General features: G+C 34.2%; 1 protein-coding gene across 4 annotated transcripts in view; it reads right to left on the bottom strand.

The window, feature by feature from the left end:
• Positions 1-20,438, bottom strand: part of CNTLN (centlein) — a 200,038-nt gene that overhangs the window by 71,053 nt on the left and 108,547 nt on the right. For all 4 annotated transcript variants that reach the window (XR_015732281.1, XM_087886302.1, XM_034410493.3 and 1 more), the window contains 5 exons: positions 17,271-17,371; positions 14,028-14,119; positions 10,799-11,337; positions 4,392-4,554; positions 191-263 (listed from right to left, as the gene is read on the bottom strand). Coding sequence is in view for 3 of the 4 variants with exons in the window: in XM_087886302.1 (XP_087742428.1) it covers positions 191-263; positions 4,392-4,554; positions 10,799-11,337; positions 14,028-14,119; positions 17,271-17,371 (968 nt within the window). In the remaining variant the exon portion in view is untranslated. The remainder of the gene's footprint in view (positions 1-190; positions 264-4,391; positions 4,555-10,798; positions 11,338-14,027; positions 14,120-17,270; positions 17,372-20,438) is intronic.

Below are 20,438 nucleotides of genomic sequence, written 5' to 3'. Positions count from 1 at the left end.
AAAGACATCATTTTCTTGCTCTTTCTTGGAGAAGAGTAAATTTCTTTTCTTTAAATTATAATGATCTTGGTGCATCTATTTTATTTTAGCTATTTGTGAGCTATATTGATGACTATTGTTGATCCAGATGTTTTCTATCCACAAATGTAAATATAATTTTGCTATTACAAAAGACTTTATGTATTCTTACCTTTGTAAGGATTGAATGCCGAATTTAGAATCTTTTTCCTTTGGACAGTTGTTACTAGTTCGCCTTTGTTTTTCTACAAACACAAGAAAAGTTATTATATTAATAGGATTTACATGTTTTCACAAATACACACACACACTATGTGTGTGTGTTTGTATATGTGTGTGTGTGTGTATTATATTATGTGTGTGTGTGTGCACACAGACACACATACCGTATTTTTCCTTTATAGCTAATTGTAAAATCTTGGAACTAAAACAAATAAATAAACAAAAATGCCACCTTTCTCACACTCATGACTTTGACTTATCAATTTTGTGTTGTCATACTGAGGAGCCTCTCCAAGTAACTGCCATTCCATTGTTAAAAATTAGGAAGCTCCTCCTAGAACAGAGATTCTTAAATTGTCTGATCAAATTATCCCTTTTTCCAGTCTGGAATAATGTTGTGACCCCCACCAAAAACCAGGCAAACCATCATAGCAGTGATTGTCCCAAACTAGATCCTCGACTCACAATCAATTGATTACAAAGTGCTCCATTATCCCTAGACTATACCCAAATTATTCTCTTGGAGTGATTACCTTTAATTTAAGGACTACTGTTCTAGAATACTACTTTTTCATAACAATGCTTACGCTTGACTTTCCTTAATATGTCTAAATATTCAAGCAAATATGTGTTTCAATATCTGAACAGACATTTGCATCACAATGTTGTCAGGTAGAAAGAGAATTTTCTGTTTGTTTGTTAGTTAATCCAATTTACATAACTGTCCATCTCACAAAACAAGTGAATCCAGACGGAATAAAGCAAAGCTGAAAGAATTAATAAATAACTAAAACAATTATCTTTGTTGTTATTATTAAAAACTTTAAAACTATAGAAACAAAATTAAAACAAAGAAACGATAGGCAGTTAATATATTAAAAATTCTCCCTTTTTATGTCTCTGTAATTCCTTAATTCAGGGTAGAATACTAATAACGTATTAACTAAAAATGATAAGGCTGCAGCATCCTACAGATGGGACAACTGGAAAAATTATAAAATATGCATGCAATTTGCTTAATACAGTGCTTCTCAATCTTTTCTTCACCACAGACCCCCATAAATTCCTTTTGGGGCCACGGACCATGGCTATGGACCACCAAGACTTAATTCGAGATTTAAATCATAACATTTCTTCAAACCTTCATGGATCCCCTCCTGTGATGACATAATGCCCCCCCTCCCAATTGAGAACCACTGGCTTAGTCCATCCATATTTTGTTTGACACAAGAAAATATTTTATTTTGTGTCTGACAATTGGATGGATGCTGTTATTTATTTATTTATTTTGAAAAGTTTTTTTTTATTTTTTTTAAACATGAAACATAAAATACATCTTTTTAGAGCAAGGATTTGATCCGGTATAAAGTAAATACAATTACTCACATTCCCTCAACCAATTTTGTTCCAAATTTTATCCATTTACCTCTTTAAAAGAAAAAAGAAAAAAGAAAAGAAAAAAGAAAAGAACAAGAAATCTTATTCTAAGCATTTAGATTTTAAACATTCTACTATGTCACCCTAAATTCTAAACAATTATTTACAAATAGACATCATTCCAAATCTTTGTCATTTTAACAATCAATATTTCATATATATTCCTCATTTCTAAGACCCATTACATTGAGTTTGTACCTCTTTTAAATGACAACTGATATCCATAATCTTAACAAAGAATATTTTCCTCCTTTCTTAATTGTTTCTAAATCAATCAACATTCCCATCTAAAATTTGTCACTCCCAAAATACTTTATTTTAAAGTCTAATATTTAACTGATTCATAATTTAAATAGCTATTTCCCAACAGTGTTTTCCACCACTTCTATCTCTATTTATTTAACTGGTTCGCAGTTTGGCTTAACTATTCTCCAGTATTGTCTCCTCCACTTCCTCCTGAATTTATTTTTTGGCTGGTTCGCAACTTAATCAGCTGCTTTCCAGCGATGCTTTCCTCCACTCCTAACTTTACTTATTTGAGCTGGTTCTTAGTATAATTTAACTGCATACCAACATTATCTCCTTCAATCCTCCTAAATCTATTATGAAACTGGTTCGCAACTCAAATAGTTGCTTCCCAGCAATGCTTTCCTCCGTTCCAACCTCTATTTTTAACTGGTTCACAACTGTATTTCAGTAGCTCTCCAGGTATATTTTCCTCCACTCCTAACTTTTTATTTTTTGGCTAGTTCACAGTTTTGCTTTAACTGTTACCTAGCGTATGCTTCCCTCCACTCCTAACTCTAATGGCTGGTTCACAGCTTTACTTTGGCTATTTTCCAGCCCGTGCTTTCCTCCACTCCTAACTCGTTATTTTTATTTTTAACTGGTTCCCAGTCTTGCCTTAACTGTTCTCCAGTATGATGCTTTCCTCCACTCCTACCTTATTTGTAAGACTAGATCATAGCTTTACTTTCACTGTTCTCCAGAATTATGCTTCCCTCCACTCCTAACTTCATTTGTTTGACTAATTCATAACATTTTATTTTAATTATTGTCCAGTTTTATATTTTCCTCCATTTCTACATCTCTTATTCAATTATTTAACCTTAAATTAATTCACAATATATTACTCATATTCATTTTTAAATCCATTCTCCTCCATGTTTTTAACTGATTAAAAAATAAAAAAGTATATCGACAAATATCTTAGCTTAGATGTTGTTATTGTCCCCTTGTACAAAGGCAAATGTTACAGGGGATTAGAGCATTAAGTGTATCTGAAAGGGTATGAGAAATGTACATGAGTACTTCAAAAAGAGGTAAGTCAAAACTTTAAAGAATAAAAGACCCTGTAAAATGTGTTGTAGGGAAGAGATGGAATCCTGACCGTTTTCAAAAATAGAAATGAATTTATGTAATATTCAATTCATTGTTTTCTCTTACTTATTTCTTTTTCCCCATTTCTTTTGCATATTATTTAATTTTCTTCTGTTTCAATAATGGTGCTTACTCAGTAACACAATGGTATGTATGTGACATGTACTATTGCAAAATTCAATATAGGTCAGTTTTCACATTGTTATTTCTAATAGGGTTAACTATGCTTGCATAAAGCTTATGTTTTGTATGAGCTGGGCCCAAGTTGTGTTGCATCAGAATGCAAATGCTTAAAACTGGATTTAGTGGTCAATTTATTATTGTAAATGTGAACGTATATATATAATAGAATCTGAACATAGCTGACAGTTGTAGAAGAGTTTATTGATTTAATGTTGCACAATTTGAACACCTGCCATTTATCAGGGGTGAAATCCAGCATGTTCTGACAGGTTCTGGAGAACTGGTAGTGGAAATTTTGAGTAGTTCAGTGAACCGGCAAATACCACCTCTGGCTGGCTCCAGAGTGGGGTGGGAATGGAGATTTTGCAATATCTTCCCCCAGGAGTGGGGAGGGAATGGGGATTTTGCAGTATCCTTCCCCTGCCATGCCCACCAAGCCACACCATGCCCATCAAGCTACGCCCACAGAACCAGTAGTAAAAAAATTTGGATTTCACCACTGCCATTTATTAATATGTTTTAAAGGAACAATGGGAGTATGCAAATGGCATAAATTCTCTGTTTCTAAGTCATTCACTAATCTATGAGGAAATCTTTAAAAATGCTATTGAAATGGCAGTCACAAATTAGTTACCAATCCTACTTAAAAGAGGTATATGTCCATATTATAAAGATTAGGATATGCCTGCATTATTTAAAGTGAGGAAATAGAAAATTAATTAAAATCGATTAATAAAGGATCTAAAAAAAATTCTAGAAGGAAAATTATTGGATTCAAATATAAAAGATTCTCTCCTCTGCAAAATTGATAGATGGATTTTTAAGGAAATTAAAAGAGCTAGTGAACTGTCCTTTGCAAATATGCTTTCCAAAACTGATAGTAACAACTATTCTCATGTAGTCTAGCATAGTCCTTTTGGGTTGTGAACTTAAACTTTGGATCACTGGTAGTAGGTAAATGTTTTTACATTTATCTATCATTTTTTATTTATCTTTTTATACCATTTTATAAGCCTAGAGTCACTCCAGCGGTGGGATGGGTGCATTTACATTATATATAATAGACTATATTATTCAGTTACCTTTAAATATTTGTCAGTGGCATTAAAAAAGCAGCACAAGTGAATGCACCGAAGTAACTCAAACCTTACCTTTTTCTGGCGCAATTTGCTTTCATCTTCTAAACACATGCTGCTTGGGATTATTTTATTATTCTCGATCTTATCTTGTTCTTGCTGTTCATTTCTTTTTGTCAGTGAAATATGATGTACTGCTCTTGTCTCCAGGTTTTCAGAACTCAGTATTTCAGTGTCACTAAGAAGAATGCATTTGAAAAAAAAAAAAATTACTGCTTTTAGATTTAATTGTCTATAACTGACCAATTGTAGAACAAATAAAGTCATTGCTGTAACTTCTGTACATTTAGAATTATAGGAAATACACTTATGCAGAATCCTCATTGAGAACCTTCTACAGCCGAAGACATTTTTGGCAGGAGATGCATCCTATACTGCATGTTCCTGGGAATGGCTCCCTTCTCTCAGTGATTCCTAGTTATCTGTGTGACTAAAAATATGCAGAGGAAATAATCTTGGATAACATGAAAATAGAAATAATTACTTGAAGAACCAAGTTGTGGGTAAGCGCTATTTCATTGTGCTATCCATGTATCCCAAACAAGGGTGATTAACAAACTTTCCCATAGAAATGGGGCAAGTGGTCTTCTAAAAAAAATATAGATGACAGAACTACTTCTCCAAGCAATACATCAATCCAAGCCTAAACGTCAAGATAGTACTGAATTGATGTGACAATGAAACTGTGATCATTTACAAATTATCAAACTATGACAAGATTTTACATGTTGAAGAGGGAGTTTCGTATCGAATAGGGAAGTAGAAGAAGCTACAGATCCTATAGAATACGTTCTGATCTGCAATTGAATATCTTAGCATAAGTAATGGAAGTCAACTGAGGATAAATTATAGGGAGACCACTGGGCCAATTAACCTAAAAATCAAAAAGCATTTAGAAAGAAAAAAGAAGAACCATCAGGTTTCAGCTTATATATGCGAAGCAGCATATAATGGAGTTGGTGGGAGAGGCTTTCCAGTTCAATGTGCTGAGATGATGGCAACAGGAAAAGAAAATAAGTATATTTATAATGTACTGGACATTTTTGAGGTATCAAACCAATGTCTTAATTTCTTATTTACTTAGTTGAAAGTGCTGAATGAGGTATGTTATTTTGCTGAGCAGTATTTGTGACACTTGTTTCTTGAAACAGAATATAACACTTGTCATCCCTCACTCTAAATAAACTTTTCAGGTTTTCAAAGAAGGATGCACTGGAGGAACAAATACTATCCAATGAAAGGAGGAATCTCTAAATGAGCCCTGATGAATACTGAACTTCCTAAGGTGAAGTTCGTTATTGAACTTCAAAGTGGTTCTCTATAGAAGGTCCATTATCTTAGAAGATGATTGTATGATCTTATCACTGGAAAGTGTTCAAGGTCATATATTTAGAATCAGAATGAATAGGAATATTAATATAAATAAAAAATATTCTATTTTTTTCTAGAGAGGTTGACCAGCTCAAAATCTAAGTTCTCTGATCGTCACATTTGTTTTATATATTGTAATGCATGGGAGGTCACTTGTCTGTTTTAGCTACAACACAATAAAATTAGATTGATCAGTACCATAAGTGAAAGAAATATACAAAAGGAGTCAAGAATGTGAAAAAGGAAGAGGAAACGATGTGCACATTCCACAATGCAGATGCCATCCCTCCCAGACTACTGCTGTTTTGTCAGCAGTCATATTATTTATGCAAAATGGAAATGATATGAACCTAAAGAGGGAGAATGTAAAAAAACTTTATAAACAGGCAATGCCTACTAGATGGAGGGAGGGAGGGAGGGAGGAGAGAGGGAGGGAATATAGCTTAATGTCAGTTCAAGCCTTCTACTATAGCCAGAGTAAATAAGAAGCAAAAAAAACCAAAACTACTGATCGTGGGAATGCTTGGAATTCTGAAAGCAGGAAAGAATGAGCTCAAGAAAAGAGAACCTCTAAACTCTAATCTCCCCATTAAAAGAGACCATAGAAGGGTTTGTTTTTTGGTGGGGAGGGTAATGGAGGGGAGTTGAGAAGTGTTTTCAAATAAGTCTTGACTCTACTGCGTGGACAAGTACCTGCAATTATCTTGGCAAGTTTTCAGAAGTGGTTTGCCATTGTCTGTTTCCTAGGGCCGAGAGTGAGTGACTGGTCCAAGGTCACCCAGCTGATTTTGTGCCTCAGGCAGGACTAGAACTCCCTAATCTCCCAGTTTCTAGCCTGATACCTTAAATGCTATACCAAACTGGTTCTCCCATAGAACGTTAGTCTTCCCTAATATGTACTGTAACAGGCTTTATGATTTGTAGAGGAGAAGGCGATCGTAACAATAAATTAAAAATAATAGCAGGCCATACAGGAGTACAGTAGAACCTCTGGTCACGAACGCTTCTGACCATGACCAAATCGGGTTCTGACCAAAAAATCCACTTTTTTCCCCCGCAGCCAATTTCCCTTTCCGCACCATTTTTTTTGTAAGCGCCAAATTTTCAAAATTAGGTCCGAGTCATGACCAAATCAGTTTGCGACCAAAGTTATAGAACTAATTATGGTTGTGACCAGAGGTTCTATTGTACTTGATTCACTGATCAGCTGTTCAGCTAGTAAGGCAGCCGCAGCACTGGAACTGGTGGTGGCAATGAGGCCTAGGAGTATTGGAGGCACATAAGTGCATATTTTGGGGGCAGCAACAGTGAATTTATTGGCTTCTTTAAAAAAAACCTGAGGTGGATCATGTATAGCCTGCAGGATATATGTTGTGCAGAACACTATCCATTGTTAGGACCAATTCAAGTTTGGCAATGATAAATTCAGCACTGGTAGCAACAAACTTTTAAATCTGTATCACTGATGGTGCTAAAGAAGACATTTCACATTAGGCAAATCTGGTTGTAAACAATTTATTTTGGAGGAAGTAAGGGTTTAGAATAATTCTTATTTTCCTTTTTCTTCAACTACAAAAAGCTGACGGATAAGTTTAGAGTGGGTGGATTCATTATAGTAATGGCTGCTGAAAAACTACACTTGGTACTGAGCTTGCTGAAACGAGCATCAGGCCTCTGATCATTAATGATAATTGGTGTGTCAGTCAAGCTGGTAGTGACATATAGACTATAGTCTACAGTGTAGCCTTGACAATAAGCTTCTAATTACAAGCACTTTATCCCAAAGGAAAGTTAGCCGGAGATATTATCAATTACAATTAACCTATTTCATACATTTTTTGCATTATGGATGACATCTCTCTTCAAGAGAAATTTGAATATCCAACTTTAAAGAACATGTCCCGAACATCTCATGGGCACACACTCAAAAATAAGTAGCAATCCACCATCAATCTGCTACACCAAGAGATGACAAACCTTTCAAATGCACTTACAAGCAGGAACAGGGATATGTTAGAGCAGGGTTGTCAAACTCGCGGCCCACAGGCAGGATGGGTCACGCCCAGTTTAGCAAAGGGGGAAAAAGTTGAGATACATCATATGATGATGCCAGTTTGACACCCTAACTTTCAGCAGAGATAGTGGGCAAATCATCAGTAATTGAATTTAAACATGCTTGAGGTAAACACATGTCTATCATCCAACAAAAATTAAAATAAAAAAATAATAATTAATAATTAAAAACAATAAATTAATTAAAAAGAAAAAAGAAAAACTCAAAGGGCAGAATTGATGGACCATTGAGACTTTTTCTTTCCTCAGTTTTCTAATCAGTTTTCTATGTTTGTGTTAATTTTTATTATATTATGTTTTCTTATATAAAGAGCCACTGTGGTGCAGTGGTTAGAATGCAGTATTGCAGGTTAATTCTGTTGATTGCCCACTGCCAGCAGTTCAAGTCTCACCAGCTCAAGGTTGACTCAGCCTTTCATCCTTCCAAGTTCAGTAAAATGAGGAGTCAAGAGTGTTGGGGAAATATGCTGACTCTGCTAAAAAGGGGCTGTAAAGCACTGTGAAGCATATATAAATCTAAGTGTTATTGCTGTAATATTATTTATAAAGAAAAATAACTATAAAGAAATATTCAAATTTTCTAAATTTCAAACTCATACATAAATAGCGACACAGTATCCTTCATATTTGCATTTTATTAATTCTTTTCTGTTGAGCAGTGCAGGGCATCAATATGTTATTAAGTTATTATGATAACATTTTATATAAAAGCGTATCTGTTTGACATATAACATATCCCATATGCGTTTTCATTAGGAAATTTGAGGCATGAAAAACCTCTTGCTCCAATTGTGTTAATATTTAGCAGATGTGATAGTTATTTTAAAAAGTCTTCAGCATTGAATAATCTTAAATCATAGTTACCATTTGTTTTAATGGGAACTCCAAGGTTAATTAACTGACCGAATAAGAACTTAGGCTCCAATTCTGAAGTCAGTGATTAAATCCTACTTTTCTTAATTTGGATTATTTTCATGCTTCTATTTTCTCTAACCATAAATAAGTTGCAATAGCAAAGAAAGAATTTATGGTTGTGGAGCCAGTAGTTGATGCCTAAAAATATCTTCAAACAATTGAGTCTGATCTTATATTATTCAGAACTTTTTGTGTCCACTCCCTTTCTTTATGCTGGAACAGTCATGAGAAAACTCATTTGACACCAATTATGGTTTATTCATGGTTGTACACATTAAGATAACTATGGACCAGCTCATTTGTTTAAAGCAAATGTACAAATCAACTTATCATAAATTTAAACTATAAATAGCTGAATTTGAGTAATATACAAAATTTAAAGTTCTACAAATGACAACTAGTAAATTTTCTTTCTTTCTATCATCTAAAAGCTAAACCATATGCAATTTTCCACAGATCACTAATTAATAGTATTAATTAATCAATTATTTAGCAAATAACACAGTGGACAATGTCGATATACTGTACAGTTTAGATGTTGGACTAAAGTAGGACGTAAAGTGAGATTTGGATATAAAAGTGAAATGATACGGGGTTGGCTTGGATGATCTCTAAAGGTCCCTTGACTTGTTATTGTAAGAGACAGTTGCTGAGTTCAAAAAGTCAAACCGCAGAGTTAGCTAACTTTCTCCTTCCATGTCAAAATGCAGAACTAAAAACCACATGGGTCAGCATGAATCAGCTCCTCTGCCCAGCAACAAGGGGCCTAGACATTAGGACTGATTTCACATATTTCCGTGTTTTGCTGCTTTTGGAGACTATAAGAATGTGTGTCTTAAACAGAACTTTGTTCAGATGTTAGATGGTTATATTTCTGTCTGAACCTTTTGGCCAAAGAAAGCTTTTCTTGATTTCGAAATCCGAGTCCTTTGATTTTCTGCAACAGGACTACTACCAGAGAAACCCAGATGAAAGTCCATCTCAACTGTAGAAGCTCACTGGGTGATTTTTGAAAAATCAGTCATTTTTAGAAAAATCTGCCTGCTAGGGTTTTTGCGTGAAGCAAAATGGGAAGAAAAACTATTATTTCAGTTATTTTAATGTACCAGTATTATATGAGCTTGTAAGCTGTTGAAAATTATGATTTTGACAGCTTTTTTAAATCCATAAATCCGCATTCATACATACATACTTTGATCCCTGAAGAAAAGGCAGGATTATCAATCCAACAATTAAAAAGTTCACTACAAGGCCTGTCTGAACAATATTTCTGATTGTCTCTGAATTATGTATATAAAGTAGTACATTATGTATATAAATTCTATATAAAATAAAATAAAGTAAAAGATAAGAAACTTTGTTACTCATAATTTATGAAATCACTATAAAACACCTGATTTCAGTCTTAGAAATAACTTTTGTTATGTTGTGGGATCTAAGGAACCTATGCAATTCTACTTACGGTTACAGAACTAATTTTCAACAATCATTCAATTACGCTCAGTACAATGACTATGCATAAAACATACATGAAATAATTAGTGTGGATGGTCCTTAATTTAAAGGACACAAAACAGCTTGTAGACATCTGGTACCAAGCTGAAATGGGTCATTCAAAATTTATCTAACCAAATTAAGAGGAAAAGTGTTTCTCCTCCTGTGTCGGCATGTCACAAGATAACTAAACTGACTTCATAGGCTTGCCTGGGAATCCTTAGCTGTCAGCAGTGAATATGCAAAGGGCCAGCAAATTAAATCAACCTGCCAAACTGTCAATTTCAAGCCTCATGACTACATGAAAATAGCATCACTAGAAGAAATCAAGCATTGCCTTCTTTTGGGTTTCCTGGCACCTATTCAAATACTCATGCAGTTGTGGCTAATTTTGCATGCAAATTTCAGTCAATAAACTCAGAACAAGACCTCCCAAGATATTTCAAAGACTCTGACAGTATTTTTTCTGCATACCAAATCGACAGTAGTTGAAATTCAATTTCTATTTGCTAGTGTTTTACATATGCACAGTGTCCCTTCTACAGAGCTTAAGTTAATGAGAGCTGTACCTGCTTTCACTCATATCTTCCCAGCCGTCTTTACTGAAGTTCTCAAGTGCACCACTCATATCCTTGATGGACTGATTGCAAAGAGACTGATGTTCCACTAAGCTCTTTTTCTTTCCTGTTTTCAATTTAACATTGGCACCTGTATTCTTACACCTACATTGTCCACAAGCTGCTTCTACTGTGGCTTTGGAGTCAACCATTTTTGCTTTGTCCAGTAAACTCTGCAGTTGTTTCACTTGAATCAGCAAATCCACATTTTCATTTTTCAATACATTTCCTTCTGCCACTTGCCTCTTCAGAGAAGTTACCTCTTTTTCCAAACCATCTATTATTAACTGGAGCTTTGATTTGTCCTTCTTTGCTTCTGTGATCTTTTCCACCAATATCTTCAGCTCTTTTTCTCTGTCTTCTTCATCACCTGCATGCTGTTTAAGCAATAGTTTCAGCTCACTTTTATCCTTAACTAACCCTTTATTAATTTCCTTCAGCTTCTTGGATTCTTTTTCAAAGCCCATTATTCTTCTTTCCAATTGTGAAATCTAAAAACAATACCAAGAAAAAAAAACCCCTTTAAATGTTTTACATAGAGGCTGGTCTTTTCAATATGATTTAATGTCCTATATAATCTCTGGAAATAAAATTGCATCCAACACAACTATTTCAAATAACAAAGTGAAAAATAACTTCAAGGTAATGAGAAGGAATGCCTTTGTATTGCAATACATCTGTTAAAAAAGGACAGATAATATAATAAATTGTGCCACTACACAGTGACACAAAAATGATATGAAACAAAACAATGCATATTTATAATGTGATTGGGATTATGAATTGTGATTATTCAACTTTTAAAAAAAATAATTATGTGGTAGTCCAGATTACAAGTTTAGCTTTGAGTTTGTATCATGATTTAAAACAAGTTTGTTGTTGTAACTGTATTTCAGCAGAAAAAAGTGAAAAAGGTGGCTTATGACTGTTTTTCACACTTGTGACTGTTGCAGTATCCCCATGGTCACATGATCAAAATTCAGACATTTGGCAACTGACTCATATTTATGACAGTTGCAGTGTTTCGGGGTCATGCGATCACCTTTTGCGACCTTCTTACAAGCAAAGTCAATGGGGAAGCCAGATTCACTTAACAGCCATGATACTAATTTAACAACTGCAGTGATTCACTTAATAACTGTGGCAAGAAAGGTTGTAAAGTGGGGCAAAACTCACTTAAAAATGGTCTCACTTAGCAACAGATATTTTGGATTCAATTGTGGTCGTAAATTGAGGATTACCTGTATCATTTTTTGGTGGTTAAAAAAAGGGACATTATACCAAAACATTGATAACGAATACTAAAATTGGTGAGGCAGAAGTTACCATACCAGGCAAAACTGTTAGGCTCACGGGAACAATATCTAAAGAAGTATTCATTCTTGTTTGAGATAAAGCAACTAATAAGTGTTATGTCAATGTATCTTTGAGCCTCTGCTGTAAGCAAATTTTTGAATTTGGGCTTAAGTAACGCAAGCACTGAGATTGATTGCTGGGCCAGAAAAGAAATTTCACACCTTAGATAGAAGATACCTTAACTAAATGTTCTTCATTCCAGAATTTCAAATTAAAAATTGCTCTAGAAGGAATTAATAAAGCGATTACTTCCTACTATAATCCAGTAGTTTGGGAAAGATATCTTCAAGGGTTCTATATTATGCCAAACCATTCTTGACAGTTATGTCATTAAAATTATGTATCATAAACTTCTTCTATCCCACGGGTGACAGCTACGACATCCTCTATCACTCAATTTGTTTTCCATTACTCACTCTATCCTAAGATAAATGAATGTGAGCATTTCTTGTTCTCAGTTATTACTTTAATACGTTTGTCATTTAGTAATAATGAGATGAGAATCTTCATTACCTAGAAATATGGCAATATATACAATCCCCTGATCTGCTGAAAACTACTGTATTTACAAGCTATTTTACAAATATAAAAATAAATGGACACAGCTAAACTCATTAGCTGGATGAGTGATTTTAAGTCAGTCACTTCCTCAGTGAGAGAGAAAATAGGAGGCAGGAATACTAGGTTCACTGCCTTGACTTGATCTATGTATCTCTGTGTTTGTGTGTGTATATGTCAGTGTATGTGCATAAAAGTGTGTGTGTGTGTGTGTGTGTGTTTATGGTTGGTTGCACAGTCAGCCAGATATTTAGACTGAATTTGGCATTTTTATCCACCTATTGAGATCTCTCAAGGACCTGGGAAAGACAGATGTGGTTGTTTGATGGTGTTAGAGGTATTGTCATAGGATGTAAACTGTTATGAACAAAGCTGCCAATTGAATGATAGTGATTTTGTCAGTGCTGATAGTGTTCAAGTGGTGCTCCAGTTGCTTTGGGATACCACCTAAAGGACCCAGTAACCATTGGTATTGTCTGTGCTTTCTTTTGCCACAGTCATTTTACTTCTATTTGCAGGCCTTTGTATTTTGTGATTTTCTCCAGTTCTTTCTCTTCTCTTATATTGCCACATCCACTCTCAAGACTTTTTCATCAATAATTGTTAAGTCTGGGATGTTGTTGTTGTTGTTATTATTTTGCCGCATAAGATCTTCTCTATTCTGTTCTGACATATCTTTTGAAAACCTATGTTAAATCTTTCACGAAATAGGGATGATATGCAGAAAGTTTTTTTCAGGATTATTTGTATAGGGAAAAAGAACCATAGGTTAAAACACACCTTGTTAAAAAGCAGCTGTTAACAGACTGCTCTACTTGAACAAACTATACATACTGTACCTCTTCTAGTGATGTGAAAACCTAATAGAAGGGAAGGGAATAATATGTCTTGTTTTTCCTCTTTTTTTCCTGGACACTTGGATTTCCAAGATCTGATCTTAATTATTTGTTAATACAGTGCAAAATAAGTACAGAACTATGCAATGTTTTTCACTTTATATTCATAAAACCATATATTTAGAATAAGAATAATCCAACTCTGAGAAAGTGCACATTTGTTTTTCTGCACAAACCATTAGCTTGAATAGAGCCAAATATAGAGCATTGATTTCTGACACAATTTTGACAGAATTATTTTGAGTTATGAGTGGTAATTAAAAAAAATAACACATTGCTTATATTCATCAATGTTGTCTTTTAATATATGATCCCTTGCAGTGAAATTGAGATTTAACATGTGGAGTTCAATATCTTACTGATTAGGATACCTTCTGTAATGTCTGTGCTGATATTTCTTTCACATTCTTCTTTGGAGTACTGTGGTTGACCTCATCTTCTTCACCAAGTTTATAGAGCAGTTCTTGAAGGAAGAATAAATAATACATTGTAATTCCAGTAAATATTCCAGTAAAGCAATACTAAAGCATTTCAAAGAAATGAGTTCATTGACTAAGAATATAGTGGTCTATTTTCTTGTCAAGCCATTTGATCAGTTTCAAATCAGTGACTTTTTAAAAAATCCTATGCTATGCTATAATTCTGGTAACATCATGATTTTTCTCCAGCTTTTCAAAGGCACATTAGGTTGAGAATACTATACTTCTATTTACATCTTCATACTTTTTTAGATTACGCCTCCTTGCTACAGAAATTGTCGATTTTGTTCTCTGATTTTTATCCCTTTTAGGAGGAATAGAGTGCCAGGTAAACAGAGCAAACAAAACTTTATGGACCACTTATAGTGGGCAAAACTTTAACTTCTTGTTTTTGTAAGATGAAATATACACCGTAAGAATAAATCACATATGCCATTCCACTGAAATGTTAGAGATTTAAAAGAATTAAAAGATAAAAAAATCAACTGGTGACTAATAATTTATACATTGCTCTGAGCTTGGCAATATCACAACCTATTTCTCCCCAGACTCGATCCAAACTTTTGAAGTCTCAAAATTGGCTTTATAATGGATTAGCCATTATGTACAAAAAAGGATATAATCTGAAATATGAATGCTACAAAATTGTTTGAACACTTAACTGCTGTAGGAAAATTATTTCTGATATAAGTTCTAACACTTTTCATAAGTCATTCCAATTAACTATCTCCTGTAAATTGTCAGGAACAAGTGAAAAGTCATTTACCCACAAATACACATCCTTAATTGCTGCACCCTTAAATCTGCAGTCTGCCCAAAAGTTGCTCCAATGTTTTCCAATGAAGTCAGTTCACATATTCAGCTGACTTTCATAAAATGCTCAACAGCAAACAATGGCGAAATGGTAAGTAGGTTATATAAAAGAAAATAATTATATCAAAATTGCTTAGAAGTTGTAAATATTAGGAAATAACATTCTTTATAAAATATACCTATGAATATGCGGGAAACATTTCCTTTAACCATCCCATTCAGCACTATACGTAGACAGAGTAGGTCAGGTATGATCTTCAATTTACAAACAAAGCAGAAGTGGAAGAAAAACATGCTACTCTCTGTAGGTTAGCAATCATCTTGGCATAAACAGTGACTAACAAGTTTGTTAGACTGAATTAGCCCTTTCTTTTGTCTTTGGAACTTGTCATGCCCAATTAAAACTTCTGTGTTTGTGAAATAAATGGAGCAATACTCTAAAGATAACAGAAGAGGGAAAAAATTGTGCAGCTGGGGAATATGTACCTTTACCTTGATATAAATCTATTTTCACCCATGTTAGTTCCAAGCATAGTCCCTTAGCACAGTGGTACTACATACATTTTCTACTTTTAATCTTTTTCAAAATATTCACTCATTTGAATATCAATTGTAGCTTTTACATCTATATTTACTTTTCAGAGATTTTCTTTTAGTTTTTAATAATAAACTGATCAAAGCATTCAATGTTGATCATATAACAGAATTAGATATATGGATTACATACAGGTACCATATCTTAACAAATACTCTATATTCTAGGTAGGCTAAAAAATTGAAAAGGGATCTTTATATTTTTCCATGTTCTAGAATATTCGGGACAAAAAATGTGACAGATGACAATGGGACTCATTAACATGTTCATTTCAGTCATGCAAATAATTGAAATTTATCTGTCAGAATGCATACCATATATGGTAACATCATCATCATCATCCCTAATTTTTGGAGGAATGCTGCTACAAAGAAAAGCTCTACCTAGCCGTGTAATTCTGTTCAAGACAACATTTTTTACTCATCTATCCAATTCTCAGAGGCCTTTCCTCTAAGCTAGAATAGAAAAGAATAGAATTCTTTATTAGCCAAGTGTGATTGGACACACAAGGAATTTGTCTTAGTGCATACGCCCTCAGTTATATAAGCTATATACACTCTCAGTTATATAACAATATGGTCTTGTTTAAAGCAAGGAGAATCACTTAAAAAAAAAGACATGGTCCTTATGTGATGTTATACTATTTCTCCAAATACATATCAGACCACTTGAATATGTGATTATGGGGTATTATATGACTGTAAAAAACAACAACACATATTTTTGTATTATTAATACTGACTCTTGCCTATGGCAGCAAAACCTAAAAAAGTACTAGTCAGATTCAAATGAAAATATTGTTTCATAATACTCAATTACAGTCACTAAGAAAAAATATGAAAAGCCAGCTTTACAGGTCCAATGTGACTTAGTTTAATATAATTATATAGTGTAAGAGTCATGGCGGGGCAGTAATTAAAATGCAGTATTGCAGGCTAACTCTGCCTACTGCCAGGAGTTTGATCCTGACCAGCTCAAAGTTGACTCCTTCTGAGGTTGGTAAAATGAGAACCCAGGTTATTGGGGGGAATATGCTGATGTTGTAAACCAAAAGCACTATAAAGCAATATAAAGCAATATATAAGTCTAAATGCTAAATGCTAATAACCAGAACAATGAATCAAATATGAAAGTGAAAGAAGTTCTGAAGAATATTGTTTCTTCATGCGTCTGAAGGAATCAAAATGTGTTATCATTACAAAAAGTAAAGAAACCATGAATATGAACTGTAAAATAATAGCTAAATTCTTAATTTGGATTATAGACTTATAATAATTTTTCATATGTAATCCATATGCAAAGCACTTACTGACTTACTAGCTCAAAATGTACAAGTATATGCAATTTTCCCCAGCAAGAACTGGGACCAGCAACTCTGCCACCAAACAACTTGGTCATAAAACGTGAACTCATGTAACCACATCAACTTACGACAGCCGTTCCAGCAGTCCCAGTTCCCATCATTAGGCAAAACATGCATATTCATAGCACCCCACGGTCACCATTTGTGACCTCCTGCTGGCTTCTCCATTAACTTTGCTTATTGAAACTGGCAGAGAAGATCGCAAACGGCACTCCCATGGTTGAGGATGCTGCAACTATGTTAATTATGAACTGGTTGCTTGAATAGTGATCACTTGTCCTTAGGGATGCTGCAATGGTCACAGATACAAGGACATTAAGCGAGGAGTACTTGTAGATTGTCACGATGGCTAAATCAAACTTACCTTCTCTTTCTTGCTGCAGACACATATTCAACTCTTGTATTGTAGTTTTATCTCTAGAGGCATGCACTTTCATCTGATCCAGTTCCTCCTCCAAATTCAGTCTAGAAATACACATAAAGAATTCAGTGTTACATAAAAAGAATGCCAAGAAAAGGTCAAGTAAGACACATGTTACAAAAATCGGAGCAGAATCAAAACTGTGGTACTAGGTTTGATCGATGCAATAGATTTATATAATCAGACTTAATGTGGAAAATAGATAAAGAAAAGAAAGATAGACAGTATCCCAATTTAGTGATACAGAAGAGTCAATATTTTTATTGGAGAGGATGGAAGAGAATCTGTAGCAATTCAGAAGTTCTTGGATAATTCTTTGAGATATATCCTTGAAGGAGTGTGCCATCGGATGCCAGGAGTGGGTGGGGGGGATGGAGGGGAGGTTGCACACGCATCCGCAGTGCAGGGCGCATAGAATTATGGGTGTGGGCACCCGCACGCGCGAACCTCCCCTCCCCCCCTCCTGGCACGCGATGGCAAAAAGGTTAGCCATTACTGCTCTACATTATGAACATCTTCCCTTTAGAGGTCAGGCTGATCCCTTTGCTAATGACCTTTTGGAAGCTTTTAAATATAAAACAGGGGGCCTATAGAGAATGGCAAATTGTCATTGTATATTTTCTATTCTAGGGTTCTATAATTATTCTTATTAAACATTGTTTATTTAATATTTTGTAATATTCTGGAAATTTTAATTGTATTTTAGTATATTGTAGACTACAATGAGTCTTAAAAGGTGTAGTTGCATACAAATGGACAAAAATAAAAAAAACCCTGCTTAGCTCCATAAAAGTATTATGTTCTAGCAATTTCTAATTCAAATCAATGAGCCTTCTCATACATTCTGATATCAGTAAAAGTTATGCAATATAGAAGTGTTAATAGAAAACACTTTTTCTAAGATAGCTAAAAACAGAACTCTGTTTCTTCAATTAAATCTTCATAATATTATTGCATTTTTTGCCCTTTTATTCCAGAAAGATACCAATAAAGTGTCACTACAAATGTCGTAAATTGCAGGTACTCTTCATTTAGTGACCACAGTTGGGACAGATAAATTGGGTGTTAAGTGAAGTTGCCATTAACCATGACTGTGGGTATACTCTTACTTCAGCTTTCCTTTGCTTCACAGACCTGCACGCTTGGTCATACTTTTGAGGACTGTTGCAAAGTTACTCTTTCATCACTGAGAACAGTTATTAAATGAGGGTGTCGTTAAAAAAGGACTACCTGTGAGATGCAAAGGATGGCATAGCTCAGTATATTTTTATGAAATCCACCCAGGGTTTTAAGACTATTTAATCTGGAATTATCTTGAACCAGACATGATTTTTCAACAATCAAATATAAGCATGACAAACAAAAAATCCTTTGCTCATCCAACAATCAGGTGCATCTTTTTGCAACAAGGACAAAACATGATCCTTCCAAAGATGCTCGGCAACTGACAACATTAGAAAGACAGAACAAATCTTGGAGCAGGTTCTGATCTCTACTATGTAAGAAAGCAACCCACCCCCTCAGAAAACAAAACCCTATAGGGCCTATCTCATACACTGGGGATAAGGCTATCGAAAGAATGTCAATAACAACAGAATGGTAAAACCATACTTTGATTTTTTTTTTTTTTAGCCTTGTTTATATTTCTGAAAATGATGTAATGAAAACCTTGGTTAATTTGGGCTATCTCAAAGTGATTTCAATTTGATTATACTCAGCTAGTCCAGGATCAACATATTCTAGTTTTTGCTAAATGATCTTGCTTAACAGCCTTTGTAAATTATAGCTGGTTGAATTTAAAAACAAATAAAAGCTGGGGCAAACTGACCGGCTTATCATTCAAGATATACAGTGGGATGAATGAAGTTATCTTCTTAATCCGTTGTGGTTTGCTTATTATTTTCCCTGCGGAGATGAATGATTCTAAAGGCAGACAGGGAATAAAGGAACCATTTTGGTTGCATAGGATTTGAAGGTTATCATCGTGCCCATAATTTAAAGAGTTGATGGATATGAAAACATATTAGTTAACAAACAGGACATTTATTTAAACACATAATTCTAAATAACTAAGTGCAGTAGTTTGCTCAGGTTCCTTACAGTATATAGCACCTGAATAAAAGCATTTTTTTCATGGCTAATGACCATTCAAGCTGCTTCATTTTTCCTTGTTTATGCATAAGATTTTTCCTTATGCTTCAGCAGACAGATATGGGTATTTTATGAAGAAAAAAGACTGATCACACACTATTTAAAATTATATACTTGAGATTTTCTACATACATTTCTTTCTTTCTTTGTTTCTTTCATTTTTAGATGAGATGCGAGCAATTGTTTTGAGTTTTGGGGTCTACACTCCTATAGATTGTTTTAAGCAATTAGTTTGAATTTAATCTTCGGAATCAAATAAAATGACTGAAGATGGATACTTATTTCTCACTGGTGCTTTAATATTGTACTTTAATTAATCATCGTTACAGAACAGCGTTTTGGTCTGTTTGATAGCTTTTACATCCACTTGCTCCTCTTATGTTTGATGGTCAACGAATGAAAATTTAGGAATGAGATGAATAAACTGCAGCAGGTTATAAACAAGATTTTTTTTTCCAAAGTAAATTAATTAATGAGAAATCCAATAGGGACATGATTTTTCATGGTTCACTGTATGACTATGAGGTAGAATAACAAAAGAATCGAACTTAAATCTGCATGAAACATATTTGGAGATTGACTCTATTACCTCTTAAAAGCCTATTGAAATACACTATTCATGGCATACTGTATGATGATGGCAGTATGGAAAGCAATCATTGTTAGAGCAAGCTGCTCACCTGATGTCACAGCAATGCAGCTCCAAACTACCTTGAAACTTCTCCAATATTGCAAAGATAATATTTGAATCAAGCCTCAGTAGATACTAATCAAACTTAAAGCACAGGAGAGTTTACATTCTATTGTTACTTTAGCATTCAAACTAATTTTGAGTGAATTATTAATAAATTATATTAGTAAGTCCTCACAACCACAAATTCTATGTGAAAAATATTACTCAATCCTTTGGGGTTACTCTGCATTTTGCCTTAGTCCACTTAAGACTAAGAAGTAGAAGTA

Source organism: Pantherophis guttatus, chromosome 2, assembly GCF_059756535.1.
Source record: "Pantherophis guttatus breed Tessera chromosome 2, ASM5975653v1, whole genome shotgun sequence".
Classification (NCBI taxonomy): Eukaryota; Metazoa; Chordata; class Lepidosauria; order Squamata; family Colubridae; genus Pantherophis; species Pantherophis guttatus.
Note: the sequence above shows the minus strand (reverse complement) of the source record. Positions and strands in the feature narration are given on the sequence as shown.